At 40.5% G+C, this 19,610-nt stretch overlaps 1 protein-coding gene across 2 annotated transcripts in view; it reads left to right on the forward strand.

Moving 5' to 3' along the window:
* PLPP1 (phospholipid phosphatase 1) overlaps nt 1–19,610 on the forward strand; it is a 104,287-nt gene that overhangs the window by 76,651 nt on the left and 8,026 nt on the right. For both annotated transcript variants that reach the window (XM_027520379.1, XM_027520377.1), the window contains exon 4: nt 14,495–14,552. In XM_027520379.1, the coding sequence (XP_027376180.1) occupies nt 14,495–14,552 (58 nt within the window). The remainder of the gene's footprint in view (nt 1–14,494; nt 14,553–19,610) is intronic.

The raw sequence follows: 19,610 nt of genomic DNA on the forward strand, positions 1-19,610 counted from the left end.
CTTGTTTGTCATCCCTTGTCATTTTGCTTTGGGCTTTGGCCACTTACTTTTGCTTTGAGAATGCTTTTAAACAACTTAATTTTTTTTTTTTTTAATTTACAACAGAATATACCTGTCACTTCATCATTGTGGGTATCATTTGCTCCGCTAATCTGATTGCCTTTGATCATAATGTAAAAAAGGTTTCTGGACATTTTATATGCATTGTTAAAATCTTTGCCAGATGTGTTGGGAAACGTGCATTAGGTACTGCATGTTTAAACTCATAACACTTTGACACTGAAACTCCTAATTCTCCTGAACATTGATGATAAGATCAGAATCCTAATCACCATAAGGGAAAACACAGCAGAGGGCATGCTGTAAAAATCATAATTTATCTCATGTGGCTTGCCACGGTTTATTGGCATAGACTAAGCTGTGTGTGTACACACGCACACATGCACTCAGTCGTGTCCAGCTCTTTGGAATTCCATGACTGTAGCACTCCAGGCTCCTCTTCCATGGACTTTCCAGGCAAGAATACCAGAGCAGGTTGCCATTTCCTTCTCCAGGGGATCTTCCCAATCAAGGAATCTAACCTGAGTCTTGGGCATCTCCTGCATTGCCAGGCAGATGATTTACTTCTGTGGCACCAGGGAAGCCCACACGCTAAGCTTAGTTTTTAATTACATGATACAGTTATCATGCAAAGATAACTTACTTTCCTTAGTTTTATTTTTATGCATTTTACAACTGTCAAAACACAAGATAGTTAAAGTATACTTCTTAATGGAGCCACTAAAGTGATACCTTATTCTTGGTGCATGATGGGTTGGGGGGTGATGGGCAGAAAAGGTGGAGTTGTATGTAATGTTTAAAATACGAAAGAAAGTGAAAGTGCGGTTGCTCAGATGTATCTGACTCTTTGTGACCCCATGGACTGTAGCCTACCGGGCTCCTCCGCCCATGGGATTTTCCAGGCAAGAATACTGGAGTGGGTTGCCATTTCCTTCCCCAGGAGATCTTCCCGACCAAAGGATTGAAACCAGGTCTCCTGCATTGTAAGTAGACGGTTTATCATCTGAGCTACCAGGGAAGTCCTTAAAATATGAAGTATGTGAATTTAATATTTTCTGGGATAACTAAATCAAAATGATTATTCAAGAAATTAAGTTCTACTTTAGCTTAAAAAAATAAATTGAGAACTTATTCTGTGCTTGATATTGCTGTTGGATGTTAGAGATACAAGATGAATTAAGATGGGATCTCAGCCAGGGAGGATGGGAGTTTGCCAGCAGTTTTTCTTTTGTTTAGCTGTACCTTCTGAATTTTTATGAACGTATCTTATGTAATAAAAAAATACAAAATTCCTATTTAAAATGTCTTATTCCACCTCTACCCATCTACTATATTAGAAGAAGAAGGTATAGTTATAGATGATTTTACTCTAAGAAGGTTGGTGCTAAGACAGATTTATTCATTGAGTGTTGTTGGTCGGTTCTTTGTGGTGAAAGAAAGGGCAATAACTACAGACTAGCGACTTCACTTTTCACTTTCATGCATTGGAGAAGGAAATGGCAACCCACTCCAGTGTTCTTGCCTAGAGAATCTCAGGGACAGGGGAGCCTGGTGGGCTGCCATCTATGGGGTCACACAGAGTCGGACACGACTGAAGCGACTTAGCAGCAGCAGCAGCTGTTTAAGAAAGGTTTCTTGGAGGAAATGAGTGGCTCTTATATAGTAATTATTAAAGAAAAGTGGGAAGCCTGTTCCAGGCAGAGGATGAATAAGCAGAGAGAGCATGAAACATGGTGTGCATTGGGAATTTTAAGTACTTTGGTAGCAGATGAGAGACTGGTGGGGCTTATGATCAGATCAGATCAGATCAGATCAGTCGATCAGTTGTGTCCAACTCTTTGCAACCCCATGAATCACAGCACGCCAGCCCTCCCTGTCCATCACCAACTCCCAGAGTTCACTCAGACTCACATCCATCGAGTCAGTGATGCCATCCAGCCATCTCATCCTCTGTCATCCCCTTCTCCTCTTGCCCTCAACCCCTCCCAGCATCAGAGTCTTTTCCAGTGAGTCAACTCTTCGCATGAGGTGACCAAAGTACTGGAGTTTCAGCTTTAGCATCATTCCTTCCGAAGAAATCCCAGGGCTGATCTCCTTTAGAATGGACTGGTTGGATCTCCTTGCAGTCCAAGAGACTCTCAAGAGTCTTCTCCAACACCACAGTTCAAAAGCATCAATTCTTCGGCAGTCAGCCTTCTTCACAGTCCAACTCTCACATCCATACATGACCACAGGAAAAACCATAGCCTTGATTAGACAAACCTTTGTTGGCAAAGTAATGTCTCTGCTTTTGAATATGCTATCCAGGTTGGTCATAACTTTCCTTCCAAGGAGTAAGCATCTTTTAATTTCATGGCTGCAGTCACCATCTGTAGTGATTTTGGAGCCCAAAAAAATAAAGTCTGACACTGTTTCCACTGTTTCCCCATCTATTTCCCATGAAGTGGTGGGACCGGATGCCATGATCTTCATTTTCTGAATGTTGAGCTTTAAGCCAACTTTTTCACTCTCCACTTTCACTTGCATCAAGAGGCTTTTGAGTTCCTCTTCACTTTGCCATAAGGGTGGTGTCATCTGCATATCTGAGGTTATGAAGGGTCTGTTATTCTATGTTCAGTAATTTGTGCTCATGAAGGATTTGAAACAGGAGAGTAATTCTGTTTTTATACTTGTAAAAAATATTTAGCATTCCTCCACTTAATCTAAATATACACTAAAATGGGCATTATAGGAACTGATATCATTTTCTTTTCTCTTAACAGCAGAAGGACTTGAAATACTAAAGGAAATGTGACTTATCTGCTTTTTGCATTATGTAGAAAGGTTTCTGTAAGTGGAACTCTTGCCAGTCCTGTAGCATGAGCTCTACTGATATCATCAGGTCTAATCTAAAAGCACCAAGAGTGACCTCTCTGGCCAGCTTCCTTTTGGGGTCTAACAATTTTACATCTTTGTGGGCCTTTACCACTTCTCTTGCTGCTGAAAGTGTCTGCTTCAGCTCATATCTGAAGTTTTCATTGGTGCAAACCTAAAGATAGTTTTATTAATGTCTTGAGACTTGTCCTTCTTGGCCCTGGTGACCAAGAGTTAGTGGTGATTTCATGGTCTGTGTTAGGGTTGGAAGCGGAGCATACTAGGTAGGTGCTAATAGACTTTCTTGGCCTTGGTGTTGTCTTTTGGGAAGAGGGCTTAAACTAGAAATTTTGCCTCTACGTAGCAATCCTGCCTGTTAAAAAAGATAAACAACTGAAAGTGATTTAGAAGTGTCTCTTCCTACCGTCTTACTCTGAGATCTTTTCCCTTTTAGCAAGTGGTATCCTTGTTCAACGTGTTTTAAAAAGGGGATTGGCAGTTCAGTTCAATCACTGAGTAATGTCCATCTCTTTGCAACCCCATAGACTGTAGCATGCCAGGCCTCCCTTTCCATCACCAACTCCTGGAGTTTACTCAAACTCATGTCCATCGAGTCGGTGATGCCATCCAACCATCTCATCCTCTGTTGTCCCCTTCTCCTCTCGCCTTCAATCTTTCCCAGCATCAAGGTCTTTTCAAATGAGTCAGCTCTTTGCATCAGGTGGCCAAGGTATTGGAGTTTCAGCTTCAGCATCAGTCCTTCCAATGGACATTCAGGACTGATCTCCTTTAGGATGGACTGGTTTGATCTTGCAGTCCAAGGGACTCTCAAGAGTCTTCTCCAACACCACAATTCAAAAGCATCAGTTCTTTGGCACTCAGCTTTCTGTATAGTTCAACTCTCACATCCATATGTGACTACTGGAAAAACCATAGCCTTGACTAGATGAATCTTTGTTGGCAAAGTAATGTCTCTGCTTTTCAATATGCTGTCTAGGTTGGTCATAACTTTCCTTCCAAGGAGTAAGCGTCTTTTAATTTCATGGCTGCAGTCACCATCTGCAGTGATTTTGGAGCCTCAAAATAAAGTCAGCCACTGTTTCCCCTGTTTCCCCATCTATTTGCCATGAAGTGATGGGACTGGATGCCATGATCTTTGTTTTATGAATGTTGAGATATAAGCCAACATTTTCACTCTCCTCTTTCACTTTCATCAAGAGGCTCTTTAGTTCCTCTTCACTTTCTGCCTTAAGGGTGGTGTCATCTGCATATCTGAGGTTATTGATATTTCTCCCAGCAATCTTGATTCCAGCTTGTACTTCATCCAGCCCCGCATTTCTCATGATGTACTTTGCATATAAGTTAAATAAGCAGGGTGACAGTATACAGCCTTGACGTACTCCTTTTCTTATTTGGAACTAGTCTGTTGTTCCATGTCCAGTTCTAACTGTTGCTTCCTGACCTGGATACAGATTTCTCAGGAGGCAGGTCAGGTGGTCTGGTATTCCCATCTCTTTGAGAATTTTCCACAGTTTATTCTGATCCACACAAAGGCTTTGGCATAGTCAATAAAGCAAAAGTAGATGTTTTTCTTGCTTTTTCTATGAACCAACGGATATTGGCAATTTGAACTTTGATCTCTGCCTTTTCTAAAACCAGCTTGAACATCTGGAAGTTCACGACTCACGTACTGCTGAAGCCTTGGCTTGGAGAATTTTGAGCATTACTTTACTAGCGTGTGAGATGAGTGCATTTGTGTGGTAGTTTGAGCATTCTTTGACATTGCCTTTCTTTGGGATTAGAATGAAAACTGACCTTTTCCAATCCTGTGGCCACTGCTGAGTTTTCCAAATTTGCTGGCATATTGAGTGCAGCACTTTCACAGCATCAAATTTCAGGATGTGGAATAGCTCAACTGGAATTCCATCACCTCCACTAGCTTTGTTCATAGTGATGCATCCTAAGGCCCACTTGACTTCACATTCCAGGATGTCTGGCTCTAGGTGAGTGATCACACCATCGTGATTATCTGGGTTATAAAGATCTTTTTTGTATAGTTCTTCTGTGTATTCTTGCCACCTCTTCTTAATATCTTCTGCTTCTATTAGGGCCATACCATTTCTGTCTTTTATTGATCCCGTCTTTGCATGAAATGTTTCCTTGGTATCTCTGATTTTCTTGAAGATTTTTCTAGTCTTTCCCTTTCTATTGTTTTCCTCTATTTCTTTGCATTGATGGCTGAGGAAGGCTTTCTTATCTCTCCTTGCTATTCTTTGGAACTCTGAATGCAAATGGGTATATCTTTCCTGTTCTCCTTTGCTTTTTGCTTCTTTTCTTTTCACAGCTATTTGTAAGGCCTCCTCAGACAGCCATTTTGCTTTTTTGCTTTTTTTTTCCTTGGGGATGGTCTTGAGCCCTGTCTCCTATACAGTGTCACAAACCTCTGTCCATAGTTCATTACGCACTCTGTCTATCAGATCTAGTCCCTTAATTCTATTTCTCACTTTCACTGTATAATCGTTAGGGATTTTGGGTCATACCTGAAAGGTCTAGTTGTTTTCCCTTCTTTCTTCAATTTAAGTCTGAATTTGGCAATTAGAAGTTTGTGATCTGAGCCACAGTCAGCTCCTGGTCTTGTTTTTGCTGAATGTATAGAGCTTCTCCATCTTTGGCTGCAAAGAATATAATCAATCTGATTTTGGTGTTTACCATCTGATGATATTCATGTGTAGAGTTTTCTCTAGTGTTGTTGGAAGAGGGTGTTTGCTATGACCAGCACATTCTCTTGGCAGAACTCTATTAGTCTTTGCCCTGCTTCATTTTGTACTCCAAGGCCAAATTTGCCTATTACTCCAGGTGTTTCTTGACTTCCTACTTTTGCAATCCAGTCCCCTATAATGAAAAGGACATCTTTTTGGGGTGTTAATTCTAGAAGGTCTTTTAGGTCTTCATAGAACTGTTCAACTTCAGCTTCTTCAGCATTACTGGTTGGGGCATAGACTTGGATTACTGTGATATTGAATGGTTTACCTTGGAAATGAACAGAGATCATTCTGTTGTTTTGAGATTGCATCCAAGTAGTGCATTTTGGACTCTTTTGTTGACTGTGATGGCTACTCTATTTCTTCTGAGATTCTTGCCCACAGTAGTAGATATAATGGTCATCTTAGTTAAATTTGCCCGTTCCAGTCCATTTTAGTTTGCTGATTCCTAAAATGTCACTGTTTACTCCTGCCATCTCCTGTTTGATCACTTCCAATTTGCTTTGACTCATGGACCTAACATTCCAGGTTCCTATGCAATATTGCTCTTTACAGCATTGGACCTGACTTCCATCACCAGTCACATCCACAACTGGGTGTTGTTTTTGCTTTGGCTCCCTCTCTTCATTCTTTCTGGAGTTATTTCTCCACTGATCTCCAGTAGCATATTGGGCACCTACCTTCCTAGGGAGTTCCTCTTTCAGTGTCCTATCTTTTTGGCTTTTCATACTGTTCATGGGGTTCTCAAGGCAAGAAAACTGAATTGGTTCGCCATTCCCTTCTCCAGTGGACCACATTTTGTCAGAACTCCACCATGACCCATCCGCCTTGGGTGGCCCTACACAGCATGGCTCATAGTTTCATTGAGTTAGACAAGGCTGTGTCCATGTGATTAGATTGTTTAGTTTTCTGTGATTGTGGTTTTCAGTCTGTCTGCCCTCTGATGGAGAAGGATAAGAGGCTTATGAAAGCTTCCTGATTGGAGAGACTGATTGAGGGGGATACTGGGTCTTGTTCTGAGGGGCCATGCTCAGTAAATCATTAATCCAATTTTCTGTTGATGGGTGGAGCTGTGTTCCCTCCCTTCTATTTACCTGGGGCCAATGACTGAGCGGCTTCCCTTTCACTTTTCACTTTCATGCATTGGAGAAGGAAATGGCAACCCACTCCAGTGTTCTTGCCTGGAGAATCCCAGGGATGGGGGAGCCTGGTGGGCTGCCATCTATGGGGTCGCACAGAGTTGGACATGACTGAAGCGACTTAGCAGCAGCAGCAGTAGCAAACTATGGTGGAGATAATGAAGATAATGGTGACCTCCCTCTAAAGATGGGCTTGGCAGGCAAGGCATTGTTAGTTGCTGCATTGGTGAACTTCAGTGTTTCCTTTGCTTAATCTACCACTTCCCTGTTGTTTCCTTTGTAACTGTCTTATATAAGATGCCTTTGGTAATTTGGAGTTTTCTGCATGTAGTCATGAATTTTCCCCCATGTCAAAGAAAACTTGTGAGCTCTCTTCCCCTAGTTAGTATAGCTATGCATGTTTTGCCCTCTGTCACACCTGCTCTCTCCTCGTGTTGCTTGAGTCACACAATTTCCCTGCTGAGAGTTTGGAACCTCTTGCGATCATCTGACTTTCAAGACACACACAGTTCTGCATTCCTTTATCTTGGAGGTTCTTAGCCACTTCCTACTGTCCAGACTCCTGCTTTTTGCAGTATTCTTCCCTAAACACATGACACATGATTGTTTGTTTTTAGTCATCAAATGGTTCATTAAATCAAGAGTTAAAAATACCCTATACGTGTACCAATTGTGTCCTACTTTTTTCCTCCCTCTTTTTCATTTTCCATGGTCCTGCTAGTTTCTCTCCTTTAAGGTTCATGATATAATATTGATTGTTCAGTATATGATTAACTGATGCTAGTGGCTGGGCAGTGGTATTTGATGCTTTGCTGCTGCTGTTGCTAAGTCGCTTCAGTTGTATCTGACTCTCTGCGACCCCATAGATGGCAGGCCACCAGGCTCCCCCGTCCCTGGGATTCTCCAGGCAAAAACACTGGAGTGGGTTGCCATTTCCTTCTCCAATGCATGATAGTGAAAAGTGAAAGTGAAGTTGCTCAGTCGTGTCCGACTCTCAGCAACCCCATGGATTGCAGCCTACCAGGCTCCTCCGTCCATGGGATTTTCCAGGCAAGAGTACTGGAGTGGGGTGCCATTGCCTTCTCCAATTTGATGCTTTAATACTGAGTAAAATTGAATAGTCACATGTGACTTATGTCAGATAGGCCTATCACTTTTATGCATAAAGTGGCTTGGCTAAAACTGACTCCATATAATGTAGCAACAGCTTTATATAGAAATATATTAAAATCATTGTAAAAATAATTCAAAGAATGTATGACAGGGTTTTCACTGCTCACGAAATAAGTTGTCAGTCTGGGTGCTTCAAGGATATAAGATGAATTAACATTAGTTTTTGTTGTATTTTATTTAAAATAAGCTTGGTTGGGATCATCTGTGTTCCTTCACCATTTATTACTTTTATCCTTGTCTTTGTACACTTTAGAGGCGAGATACTCTGTAGGACAGTCTGATCGCTTTTGTTCTCCAAGTAGTAGCTCACTTGGCAGAGCAGCTCTCAGCGAAACTGTTAATCAGGAAGAGGAGTTTGGGGGTGGGGGGGTGTGTAGTGGGGAAGAGGTTTGTAGGAAATTTATAGCATACACATCGAAGATACTTTGATTACCATTGAAAAAATATTTTTCATATATATGTTATCCGTATAATAACAGGTTGTGTACTATAAAATAGAAAAGGTTTTGTTTTTCAGTCTCCATGTGATAACTTTCCCCAGAGCCACTGTTAACAGTTTGTGTATCCTTTCTGTCATTTTCTATGTAGTTTTATATTAAATGTGAAATACAGTTTTATGTGGTTTACATAAATGACCCTTTAAAATACTCTTGTTGGTTTACATAGTTACTTTTTAGCTGATCTGTGTTCAGAAAATTAGTGATAGGATTGTTCTCTTGGGTCCTTGAGTCGCCAGCAGTGTTGTAGCAGACATCTTTGTGCTCCTGCTGTTTCTCTAGGATGCCGCGATGGCTTGAGGTAGAATTACTGGGTCAAGAAATATGCTGCTTTTATATATAGATAGATACATTTAGATAGATGTTGCCAGACCCCTCTCCAACAAGTGTGAGCTTTTTCAATTCAATATAAAAGTACTCATTTTACCTTCATAACCCACTTGAATGGCAAAGTATCTTAGGTGTGAATTTTTTTAAGATAATAACTTGATATCTCATTGCTTAAGCATTTATTAAAAGTTACTGGTTGGAAAAAACCCTTTAGAAATAAAATACTGGGGAAATTGGTCATTAAGAGTCCATTCCTTCTATGTGTATTTGGTTGGGACATAGCTTAACTGTTTTACAGGATCAGTCCATGTTTAAAGGTTATCGCTGAAGGGAAATTTAACATGTCCTTCAAGCTAAGCATGTCCATAATATGTTGTTATGTAAACTGTATAATCAGGAAATACTATTTGGAGAAAATGCCTCATTTTGCAATTTGACTTACTTTTATTTGAGCTTTAGAACATACAAAGCACATATTAGTATTTGCTTAAGATGATTATTTACACATAAACAATATTTATTTTATCACAGATCATGTAAGTGTCACTTTACTTCACACGTGCTGCCTTGTATAAGCAGGGAGTCCTGTTTCTTCTGATGGGTGCTCACTGCCTGGAGATGGCAGGATTAATGCTGCTGCTGGCTTGCCTGCCATTTACGGGAGTGGAATCATGGCATGGTGGGAAAGAGTTGGGAAGATTCAGATTTAAATCTCAAAGTGATATGACTTTTGAGTTAGTTGTTGAACTTCTGGTAGGTTCAGTTTTCTCTGTGTGTAAAATAGTTTGATAGTTCCTGTTATCGGTGTTTTTGTAGAGTGGAAATACTGTGTATTAATAAGTACCTGAACATAGATGGTACTCAATGGCTTGTAACCATTAACAGTCTTTGAGAATCTTTCATCTTTCGAATGCTTTAGGAATTGATTTCAGGATGATTTTTGGAGAAAAAAGGAAGTTCTCCTAATTTGCAATGGAGTCACTTTGGCATACTCAGTGAACTGGTAGAATAGTAATAATTGGCAACTTCTGTGAATGCTGGCCACTTTATAATTAAAAACAAATAAATTAATTTTTAGAAATTAAATTAACATATTATAATATTTATATTAATATATAATTAATATTAATATAACATCACTATTATTAATAAATAATAATTATATTAATGATATAATTTAATTTTGTAAATTAAATTTTATAATGTTTATAAATTAAAACAAACTGTTGCCAAACTGTTGTCTCTCCTAGTAGAGCAGTTTATTTTAGATAACATTTTATTAGTTCTAAGTCTTGTTTTAAAAACAAAGATTTTAAAAAAGATTGCTTCTATTTCTGGCAACATGTAGGATTAGAAATGCTTACTGATACAACTCAACTAAACACATGCATGTGTTCAGTCATGTCCAGTTCTTTGTGGCCGCCTGTAGTCCACCAGGCTTCTCTGTCCATGGGATTTTCCAGGCAAGAATACTGGAGTGGGTTGCCATTTCCTCTTCTAGGGGATATTCCCAACCCGGGGATCAAACCTACGTCTCTTGTGTCTCCTGCTTTGCAAGCGGATTCTTTAACACTAGTGCCACCCGGGAAGCCCGCCACTAAACATGTAGATGATATGTCACAGTATACATATGCACGTGTTTGCTTTATATACTAAAAATATATAAATTTAAAACACATAGAAATCTTTTAAATAAATAGCTGAGCTGGTGGAAGAGTAAAGGAATTTTTATAAGGCTGGAGTCAGTTAATGCTTTAGATGTGAAGTGTGCTCTGAAAGTACTTGCCAATTCCTGGTCACCTAAAGCCTGAATTGTGACAGTCTCTGAACATGGCACAGGAGATAAAGGCTGAGCAGTGAAGAAAGACAGATAATATAAGGATTATATATAATATAATATACTGTGGATAATATAAGGATTCCCAAAGGGAAACATCCTCCCAGAAGAAACCCATCAAGAAGAATCCTTAACCATAATACCACACTCATACTCTTCTGGAGTCAGAATTCGTACTATCTGTGTGGCTTAGAGAAAAAAATTGAAGTGGACTGATAGTGAATCTAGCAGAGGAGAACACATATATCTGGAAGAATGCTCTTTCAGCCAATACTTTTAAGAGTCCTCAGATTGAGAGTCCCAAGAATATGAGCTCTTATCTAATATGAGAGTCAGCAGAAAAACAAACTATATAAACAAACTGTATTAGAGTTTATCTCAAAGATTCAGATACTAGAATTACTCTATAGGAAATAAATCAACATATCTGCTGTATAGGAGCAAGTAAGATTGAGAATATGATGCAGGATGATGAGAACCAAAATTCACCAGATTTGCAGATGATCCAAAAAGACCTATAAATGATACACACATAGTAATTTGAATGAAAAAACAGATTAACCGACTAGACACAGTAAAGGGAGGGAAGATAAACCTGAAGAGACCAAGATTAAAAATAGAAAAGTTTAAGAGATATGGAGGGACAGAATGGAAATGTCTAAGATGTTGAATCGCAATCTTGGAAAATAGGATGGAGGATACATAATTCAAAGGTGTAATAACTGAGACTGATCTAGAATTGGTGACGTGTACAAATCCTCAGACATAGGAAGCCAACGAATACTAAATCAGGTAAATCAAAGGAAATTCATACTTATAAACATGATAGCAAAACTGCAGAATATTGAAGACTTTGGCAGTAGAGGAAGCAATTACAGAGAAAAGACACATAACCCAGAAAGGCAGCTCATATTTTAAAGCAAAAGTAGAAGCCAGAAGATAGTATGATATACTCAAAGGGATAAGGAAAAAAAGTCATCAGCCTAGATATTCTGTAGTTAGGTATCATCATTCAAGCGTAATGCAAACGCAAAAAATTTTCAAACTGAAAGCATAACCAAAGTTGTAATTGTTTTGTGACTTAGGAAGAAGAGAGGAAGAAAGTCAGGTGGTAGGGGAAGAGCCATGAGATGATGAGGAGATTCTTTGTGAGTTAGTCTTCCCATGAGCCCCAGAATATTTAGTAAATTCCATTAAAAAATTAAGAAGCACCTTGTGTGAGTTGATTGCTTCTGATGACTGATAAAAGCTGGATTTGGTTGTCTTTGCATTTTATAAGGCTGAACACTGATGTCACTGTTGAAATACAGAGATGGAATAGTGGTGAATTGAGGAGTAGGAGCTCAGACCCTGTGGGCGCGGGGTGGGTGGATGGCTGTGAATGAACGCTCTTAAGGCTATGATATTGAGGTTTAGACCAAGTTTAATGAGCTCTCCCAGGAGAAAGGGATGACCTGGCTGACGTATATAGGAAAAAAATCATCTTAAATTTGCCATTTGAAATAGAATCCCATTCACAGTAAGTTACGTAGTCAAGACTAATCTACTTGCTCATTGTTTAGTAGACCAGGCCACAGAGCTGATGAAAACAGCTGCATTTCAGAATATATTCTTATCTCTGTAAATTTTCTTTTTGAAAAGTCTTTCCTAAACTTTGATGGAGAACTAGGTAATTTCATCAGATTGGCTATATTAAAGTGAGTCTAAGATTGGTTAAAACCTCAAGAACAAAGCAGGTTCTTAGACCAGGGACAGAATTTCAGCTGAGGTCACTATGATGAAAACAGTGTACATTTTGACTACTCTTTGGATTTTATTAAAGTGCCCATATAATTATTTGTTCATTTGTGAATTATGGACATAATAAGATGCTGTATCTCCTAGGGACTTAACCAATTAGTTTTGTATGAAATATGAAAATAATTGATCTCTTGACAGCCAAGTGGTTGGGAAGGCTAAAAGTGATTTATATTCTTTGTTTTATGTATATTAAACCCAGAATAATTATCAAGTTTGATTACATAAATCTTAGTTGGCATGTGTTTTAGGAGTCTTTTCTCCTTTATGTATTGGGGAAAACAAATTCCTTTTGAACCAAGTAGGGCATAATAAGTAAAATACTTCAGAACCTGTTCCTTGTGATTTTATTCTTAAGTGCAATAAAATTAAATTTTGTAAGCATTCTGTCATTTTTAGGTAGAAAGATGATACCTAGATGTTTATAGAATATAATGTTGAAAGACATGGTTAATCTGGTACAGGACTATCAGTGCACAATTTAAAAATAAATGTCAAGCAAAAGCATTTAATCTTGTGGGAAATCTAAGGCAAGATGCTAAAGTATCACTTTAAAATTATTATTTTTTAAAGTACTCAACTTGTGAGTGTTCCAAAGAAAGTATTTATTACTGCTATTCAGGGACACACCCTTCAAGTGGAAAATAAAACTTAAATTATGGTCATGTAAGTTTTTATGTGAGAAACTCAGGCCATTTATGCTGGTATAGCTTGTCACGTTTTCCTTTAGAAATGCTTGGCAAATTTGTCAGTGACTCACTACGCGTCCTGAAAGTATCAATAAAATGATATCATGTAGCAATCAGACCTCAGACCCTCCTCAGTTCAGTTCAGTCGCTCAGTCTCAGTCGTGTCTGACTCTTTGCAACGCCATGAATCGCAGCACGCCAGGCCTCCCTGTCCATCACCAACTCCCGGAGTTCACTCAAACTCACGATTATCAAGTCGGTGATGCCATCCAGCCATCTCATCCTCTGTCGTCCCCTTCTCCTCCTGCCCCCAATCCCTCCCAGCATCAGAGTCTTTTCCAATGAGTCAACTCTTTACATGAGGTGGCCAAAGTATTGGAGTTTCAGCTTTAGCATCATTCCTTCCAAAGAACACCCAGGACTGATCTCCTCTAGAATGGACTGGTTGGATCTCCTTGCAGTCCAAGGGACTCTCAAGAGTCTTCTCCAACGCCACAGTTCAAAAGCATCAATTCTTCGGCAATCAGCTTTCTTCACAGTCCAACTCTCACATCCATACATGACTACTGGAAAAACTATAGCCTTGACTAGATGGACCTTTGTTGGCAAAGTAATGTCTCTGCTTTTGAATATGCTATCTAGGTTGGTCATAACTTTCCAAGGAGTAAGCATCTTTTAATTTCATGGCTGCAGTCACCATCTGCAGTGATTTTGGAGCCCCCAAAAATAAAGTCTGACACTGTTTCCACTGTTTCCCCATTTATTTCCCATGAAGTGATGGGGCCAGATGCCATGATCTTCGTTTTCTGAATGTTGAGCTTTAAGCCAACTTTCTCACTCTCCTCTTTCACTTTCATCAAGAGGCTTTTTAGTTCCTCTTCACTTTCTGCCATAAGGGTGGTGTCATCTGCATATCTGAGGTTATTGGTATTTCTCCTGGCAATCTTGATTCCAGCTTGTGCTTCTTCCAGCCCAGCATTTCTCATGATGCACTCTGCATATAAGTTAAATAAGCAAGGTGACAATATACAGCCTTGACGTACTCCTTTTCCTATTTGGAACCAGTCTGTTGTTCCATGTCCAGTTCTAACTGTTGCTTCCTGACCTGCATACAGGTTTCTCAAGAGGCAGGTCAGGTGGTCTGGTATTCCCATCTTTCAGAATTTTCCACGTTTTATTGTAATCCACACAAGACCCTCCTAGGACTCATTTAAAGTTCCTGTTTAACTGTCCTCCCGCCCCACCCTCAAAGGTAAGGGGAGGGAGCTATATACAATGGGAAGGTGAGATTTATGAAATAAAAAATATTCTCAGTCTCTAGGAGGAAAGATTAATGTTTCTCTTCTTTCTCTTCTAGACTCTCCTTTTATTCGGGCCACTCTTCATTCTCCATGTACTGCATGATGTTCGTGGCAGTAAGTACTTTGGGTCTGTTGGTGGTGGGTTATGTGTGCGGGCACTTCATATATTCGGGTTTGGTGTTTTCTCCTGTGCGAATGCCTCTGACATTCTCATTGGCCTAACTGCCCAAGTCAACTGGAAGCCACTGCTTGTTGCACTAAGTTCAGAAGAGGAATGGATGGCTGCCTGTACTCTGCCAAGGCCAGTTAAAATTGTTTGAAATGACTTTGTCCTTCATCTAGAAGCAGCAGACAGGTGCATTGTATAGCAAGCTGCAAATTGGCAACCTTCAGGATAAGAGGGAATCTTTACTCTTGAAGCAGACAAGTGGTCAAAGCTACTTGTCACTTTTCTGACAGTGGTAGAATCCTAAACAGATCAGGTCTGCAAGTCTGGTGCTAAGAATTAGGTGACATGTCCCCTTACTCTGGGCCATGTTTTCTGAAGAGGTTTTCTGGAATATACAGACAGCTCCTGTGTCATCTCAGCAGGTCACTGCTCTGAAATCAAGCCAAGGTGGTGCTGCTGCTCCTTGTAGCCTCTCCCTGAGCCGGAGTCCTGGCCTCATTTGCACAGTGTGGGTGCTGAGTGGCCTGGCTTTCCCTGCATGGGGGGCTGCTGGGGTGAGGAATTGTGATTATTGGATGTGATGGCAGCTCTGTTGCTCTCATCTGAGCAAGTCTTATTTTCCTTCCACTTGGGGAAACATTGCCCAGACTGCTTTCCATGGACTAGAAAGGTTTCAGCTTCAGGAGCTTGTCATCAGTACAGCCTGCAGGAGCAATTTTAGTTGCACTTGTATTATACAAAGTCAGCAGTGAAGAGTTAGAGAAGACTGGCACCCATATTTTGCATATAAAACTAGAGATGAATGTGTATCGAGAGCAATTAGTGGAAGACCAGGCTTTAGGGCACTACAAGGGGTTTTCAAAGGTCAATTTAACTGACTTATTTTTATCAATCCTCTGTCTCTTTATGTATAAAATTATCAAAATTTGGTGGGAAAAGGAGATCTCTATCCTTACAGATCAGCTGTAATTTTTCTTTGTAAGTGGACTTTTATATAGTTGTGCTGTGTAAATTTGCTGTTGTCTGGCTGTTTTCAGTTACCCTTTCCCGTAAGATCACAAGTACTGTATAATAATTAAATCTATGATGTGGAAAGATTCATGATGTGTATTGTTAAGATTCCCCGCTGGAAGTTGGTTGGTTTCATTTAGGAAGAATTTAGTATCAGTTTTACCAGAATCTTACTTTTATTTGAAAAAACCAAACTCCAGAAATTAAAAGCATAAAATTTATAACATGTAAAAATTACAGATGTGTTACATAAAATTCAAATCTACAACTTCAAAACCTTTTCAATAATGCTAATTTTTGGCTTCTTCAACATCTCTGGAAATTGCAAGGCTTTCCTCATGTGTTAATTTTGTGAGGAAGAAACTGTAGCAATTCAACAAAATTCAGAACTTCCTTTTTAAAAAATACCCAAATGTTTTTGAAATTGTGCCATGGGAAATGTGACTTACTTGATGGCGAAAGTGAAAGTCGCTCAGTCATGTCCGACCCTTTGTGACCCCATGGACTGTTCAGTCCATGGAATTCTTTAGGCCACTGGAGTGGGTAGCCTTTCCCTTCTCCAGGGGATCTTCCCAACCCAGGGATTGAACCCAACCTTCCAGCACTGCAGGCAGATTCTTTACCAGCTGAGCCACAAGGGAAGCCCAAGAATATTGGAGTGGGTAGCCTATCCCTTTTCCAGGGGATCTTCCCAATCCAGGAATCGAACTAGGGTCTCTTGCATTGTAGGCAGATTCTTTACCAACTGAGCTATCAGGGAAGAGCTATTTGATGGTAGTAACAACAAATACTGTTCAGTTCATTTATCTTACTAGGAAAAGCTACCATTTTTCCTAAAGGGAGCCACCATTTTTTTTTTTCTCTCTCTTTTTAAATAGGGCGTGGGACCAGGGGGAGAAGGGAAAGGCTGGAGCTATTAACATATCCTGAGAACTTTCCCTAAAGCAGAGTTTGTGACTACAGTGACTGGCTTTTGAATGTTTGTATGCCCCAGCGCCAGACACCACCAGGGCTGCTTTTGTGGTTTGTTATTCACTCGTGTGTCATTATCTTTAAGTCCTTCTTCATGAGAGAGACCTAAGAATCTGAGGTTGGTTGATACTGAAGATGATTTGCTTTTACACTACTCTGTTTTGTCTTTCTGATAGCCCCCATGACACAGAAGAGGGATGACTGCCACCCCTTTCACAAATGGGGAAATAGGGGCCTTGGGAGGAGCTGCTAAGGTCTATAAGCTCTCTGGGAATCTCTTGTTAATCAGGCTCCCTTGCTTTGTTGATTTCTTGAGCTGAACCCTAGTCCAGTTATTTTGAAGGTCAGGTGATACAGATCTCTGAAAGTAAGATGTAACATGTAACTTCAACCCACTCTTTAATTTCAAAGAATATTCTCAGATGTATCATACTCTAGACCTTAAAATTATTTTTGCTCTTCTTTGCTCCTTTGACCTTAAAATATCTGAATATTTGCTCAAACAGAAACATTTAATGAGCTTTTTTTGTGAAATATGAAATTAATGTATGGAGGATAAAACTAGAGAGGGCCTTGATGGCTAGCCTTCCCCGTGGACACTCAGGAACAAATGAAGAGGCAAATTAAAGATATATGCAGAGTGCAAATTCGGAGAAGGCAATGGCACCCCACTCCAGTACTCTTGCCTGGAAAATCCCATGGACGGAGGAGCCTGGTAGGCTGCAGTCCATGGGGTCGCAAAGAGTCGGACACGACTGAGCGACTTCACTTTCACGCATTGGAGAAGGAAATGGCAACCCACTCCAGTGTTCTTGCCTGGAGAATCCCCTGGGACAGGGGAGGCTGGTGGGCTGCCGTCTATGGGGTTGCACAGAGTCGGACACGACTGAATCGACTTAGCAGCAGCAGCAGCAACAGCAGAGGGCAAATTACCTCAACTCTAGTTTGGTAATTGGATCTGTATGAGCCATTTAGATTTACAGGTATAATGCAACAACAAATTCTATCATAGACCAAGAACTCTGGAGAAGCAGGCAGGCTACAGCAGCCACGCACGGGTTTCACCGACTCTGAGCAGTGGAAATACTGACTTGATGTAGATGTAGGCTCTAGCTTTTATTTCAGCCCCTGAATACATGGATGTCTCCTTGCTTTCCAGCTTTCATATTTATATACATCACTTAACCACTACCTACCCTCCTGCCCCCTGCCACACACACATTCCTTAGGCAATGACTCATCTTGTTCTCCTAGGCATCTTGGCATCATGGGTCAGTCCCAGATTTGGAAGATGTAGTCATTTAAATCCTGAGGATAGTCTTTGATAGCCAAAACTTCCCTGTCAATTCCTGATACCCAGAAATTAACTTCTAGTTAAAAATGTCCCTTAAAATACCTGACCATCGTTCTTCTCTAGCACACCCTACAGTGCTAGGAGTTAGCCCCCTGAAAAACACCTAGGTTGGTAGGAGCAAAGGGCAGGGCTTCTTTCCATATAGTCAATTGATGTGCAGTTGACTCTTAACTTCCCTTGACTTTTGCCAAATGCCAGATTCCAAATTTACTTGATTGTTCAGGAAAACAGGCATGGGCTGAAACCGTACTTTTTTCAGTACAGTAAGGAATATACAGTTTTCCCCAGCACTGTCATAGGGAGACTGTCACCCTAGATTGCTTATATCACTGCTGTTATAGAAGCTTGTTTGTAAATTACTACGGTTATTTATATCACTGCTGTTATGAACTTTCTGTATAAATTACTCCAGTGGGAACCGAAGTACCTCTCAGTGTGTTATGTTTCAGCTTGGTTTCCCTCCCTGTCAGACTGCCTCACATCTGGGCCTTGCCCCCCGCTGTGCTCAGGTAGTGCTTACCCGCCCAATTTAAGGAGGGATTTGAGGTTTAACTTTAGGAATTTTGTGAATCCTAAAGAAAACTAAGGCATGCCTTTCAGTGCTCTTCTGGCCAGGTCTCTCATCACATGAAGGTGGAACAACAGTGTACTTGGCATGGTCTTAGGCCAAGGTGTATTTCTTTGTGTTGAGCATGCTGTTGTTAGTCTAGTTCAGGGGTTGGCAAATTTTTTGTTACAGGTCATGTAATATTTAGGCTCTGTAAACCAGGTGCAATCTCAGCTGCATTTTTTTTTTTTCAAATCAGTCAGTTCAGTCACTCAGTTGTGTCTGACTCTTTGCCACCCCATGGGCAGGAGCACGCCAGGCCTCCCTGTCCATCACCAACTCCTGGAGCTTGCCCAAACCCATGTCCATCGAGTCGTCGATGCCATCCAACCATCTCATCTTCTGTCATCCTTTCTCCTCCTGCCTTCAATCTTTCCCAGCATCAGGGTCTTTTCAAATGAGTCAGTTCTTTGCATCAGGTGGCCAAAGTATTGGGGGTTTCAGCTTCAGCATCAGGCCTTCCAGTGAATATTCAGGACTGATGATCTCCTTTAGGGTGGACTGATTGGATCTCCTTGCAGTCCAAAGGACTCGCAGGAGTCTTCTCCAACACCCCAATTCAAAAGCATCAGTTCTTCGGTGCTCAGCTTTCTTTATAGTCCAACTCTCACATCCATATATGACTACTGGAAAAACTGTAGCTTTGACTAGACAGACCTTTGTTGGCAAAGTAAATGTCCCTGCTTTTTAATATGCTGTCTAGGTTGGTCATAACTTTTCCCCCAAGGAACAAGCATCTTTTAATTTCATGGGTGCAGTCACCATCTGCAGTGATTTTGGAGCCCCTAAAAATTGTCTTTGTTTCCATTGTTTCCCCATCTATTCGCCATGAAGTAATGGGACCAGAGGCCATGATCTTAGTTTTTTCAATGTTGAGTTTTCAACCAGCTTTTTCACTCTCCTCTCTTACTTTCAAGAGGCTCTTTAGTTCTTCTTCACTTTCTGCCATAAGGGTGGTGTTACCTGTATCAGAGGTTATTGGTATTTCTCCTGGCAATCTTGATTCCAGCTTGTGCTTCTTCCAGCCCAGCATTTCACATGATGTACTCTGCATATAAG

This window comes from Bos indicus x Bos taurus, chromosome 20, assembly GCF_003369695.1.
Source record: "Bos indicus x Bos taurus breed Angus x Brahman F1 hybrid chromosome 20, Bos_hybrid_MaternalHap_v2.0, whole genome shotgun sequence".
Lineage (NCBI taxonomy): Eukaryota > Metazoa > Chordata > Mammalia > Artiodactyla > Bovidae > Bos > Bos indicus x Bos taurus.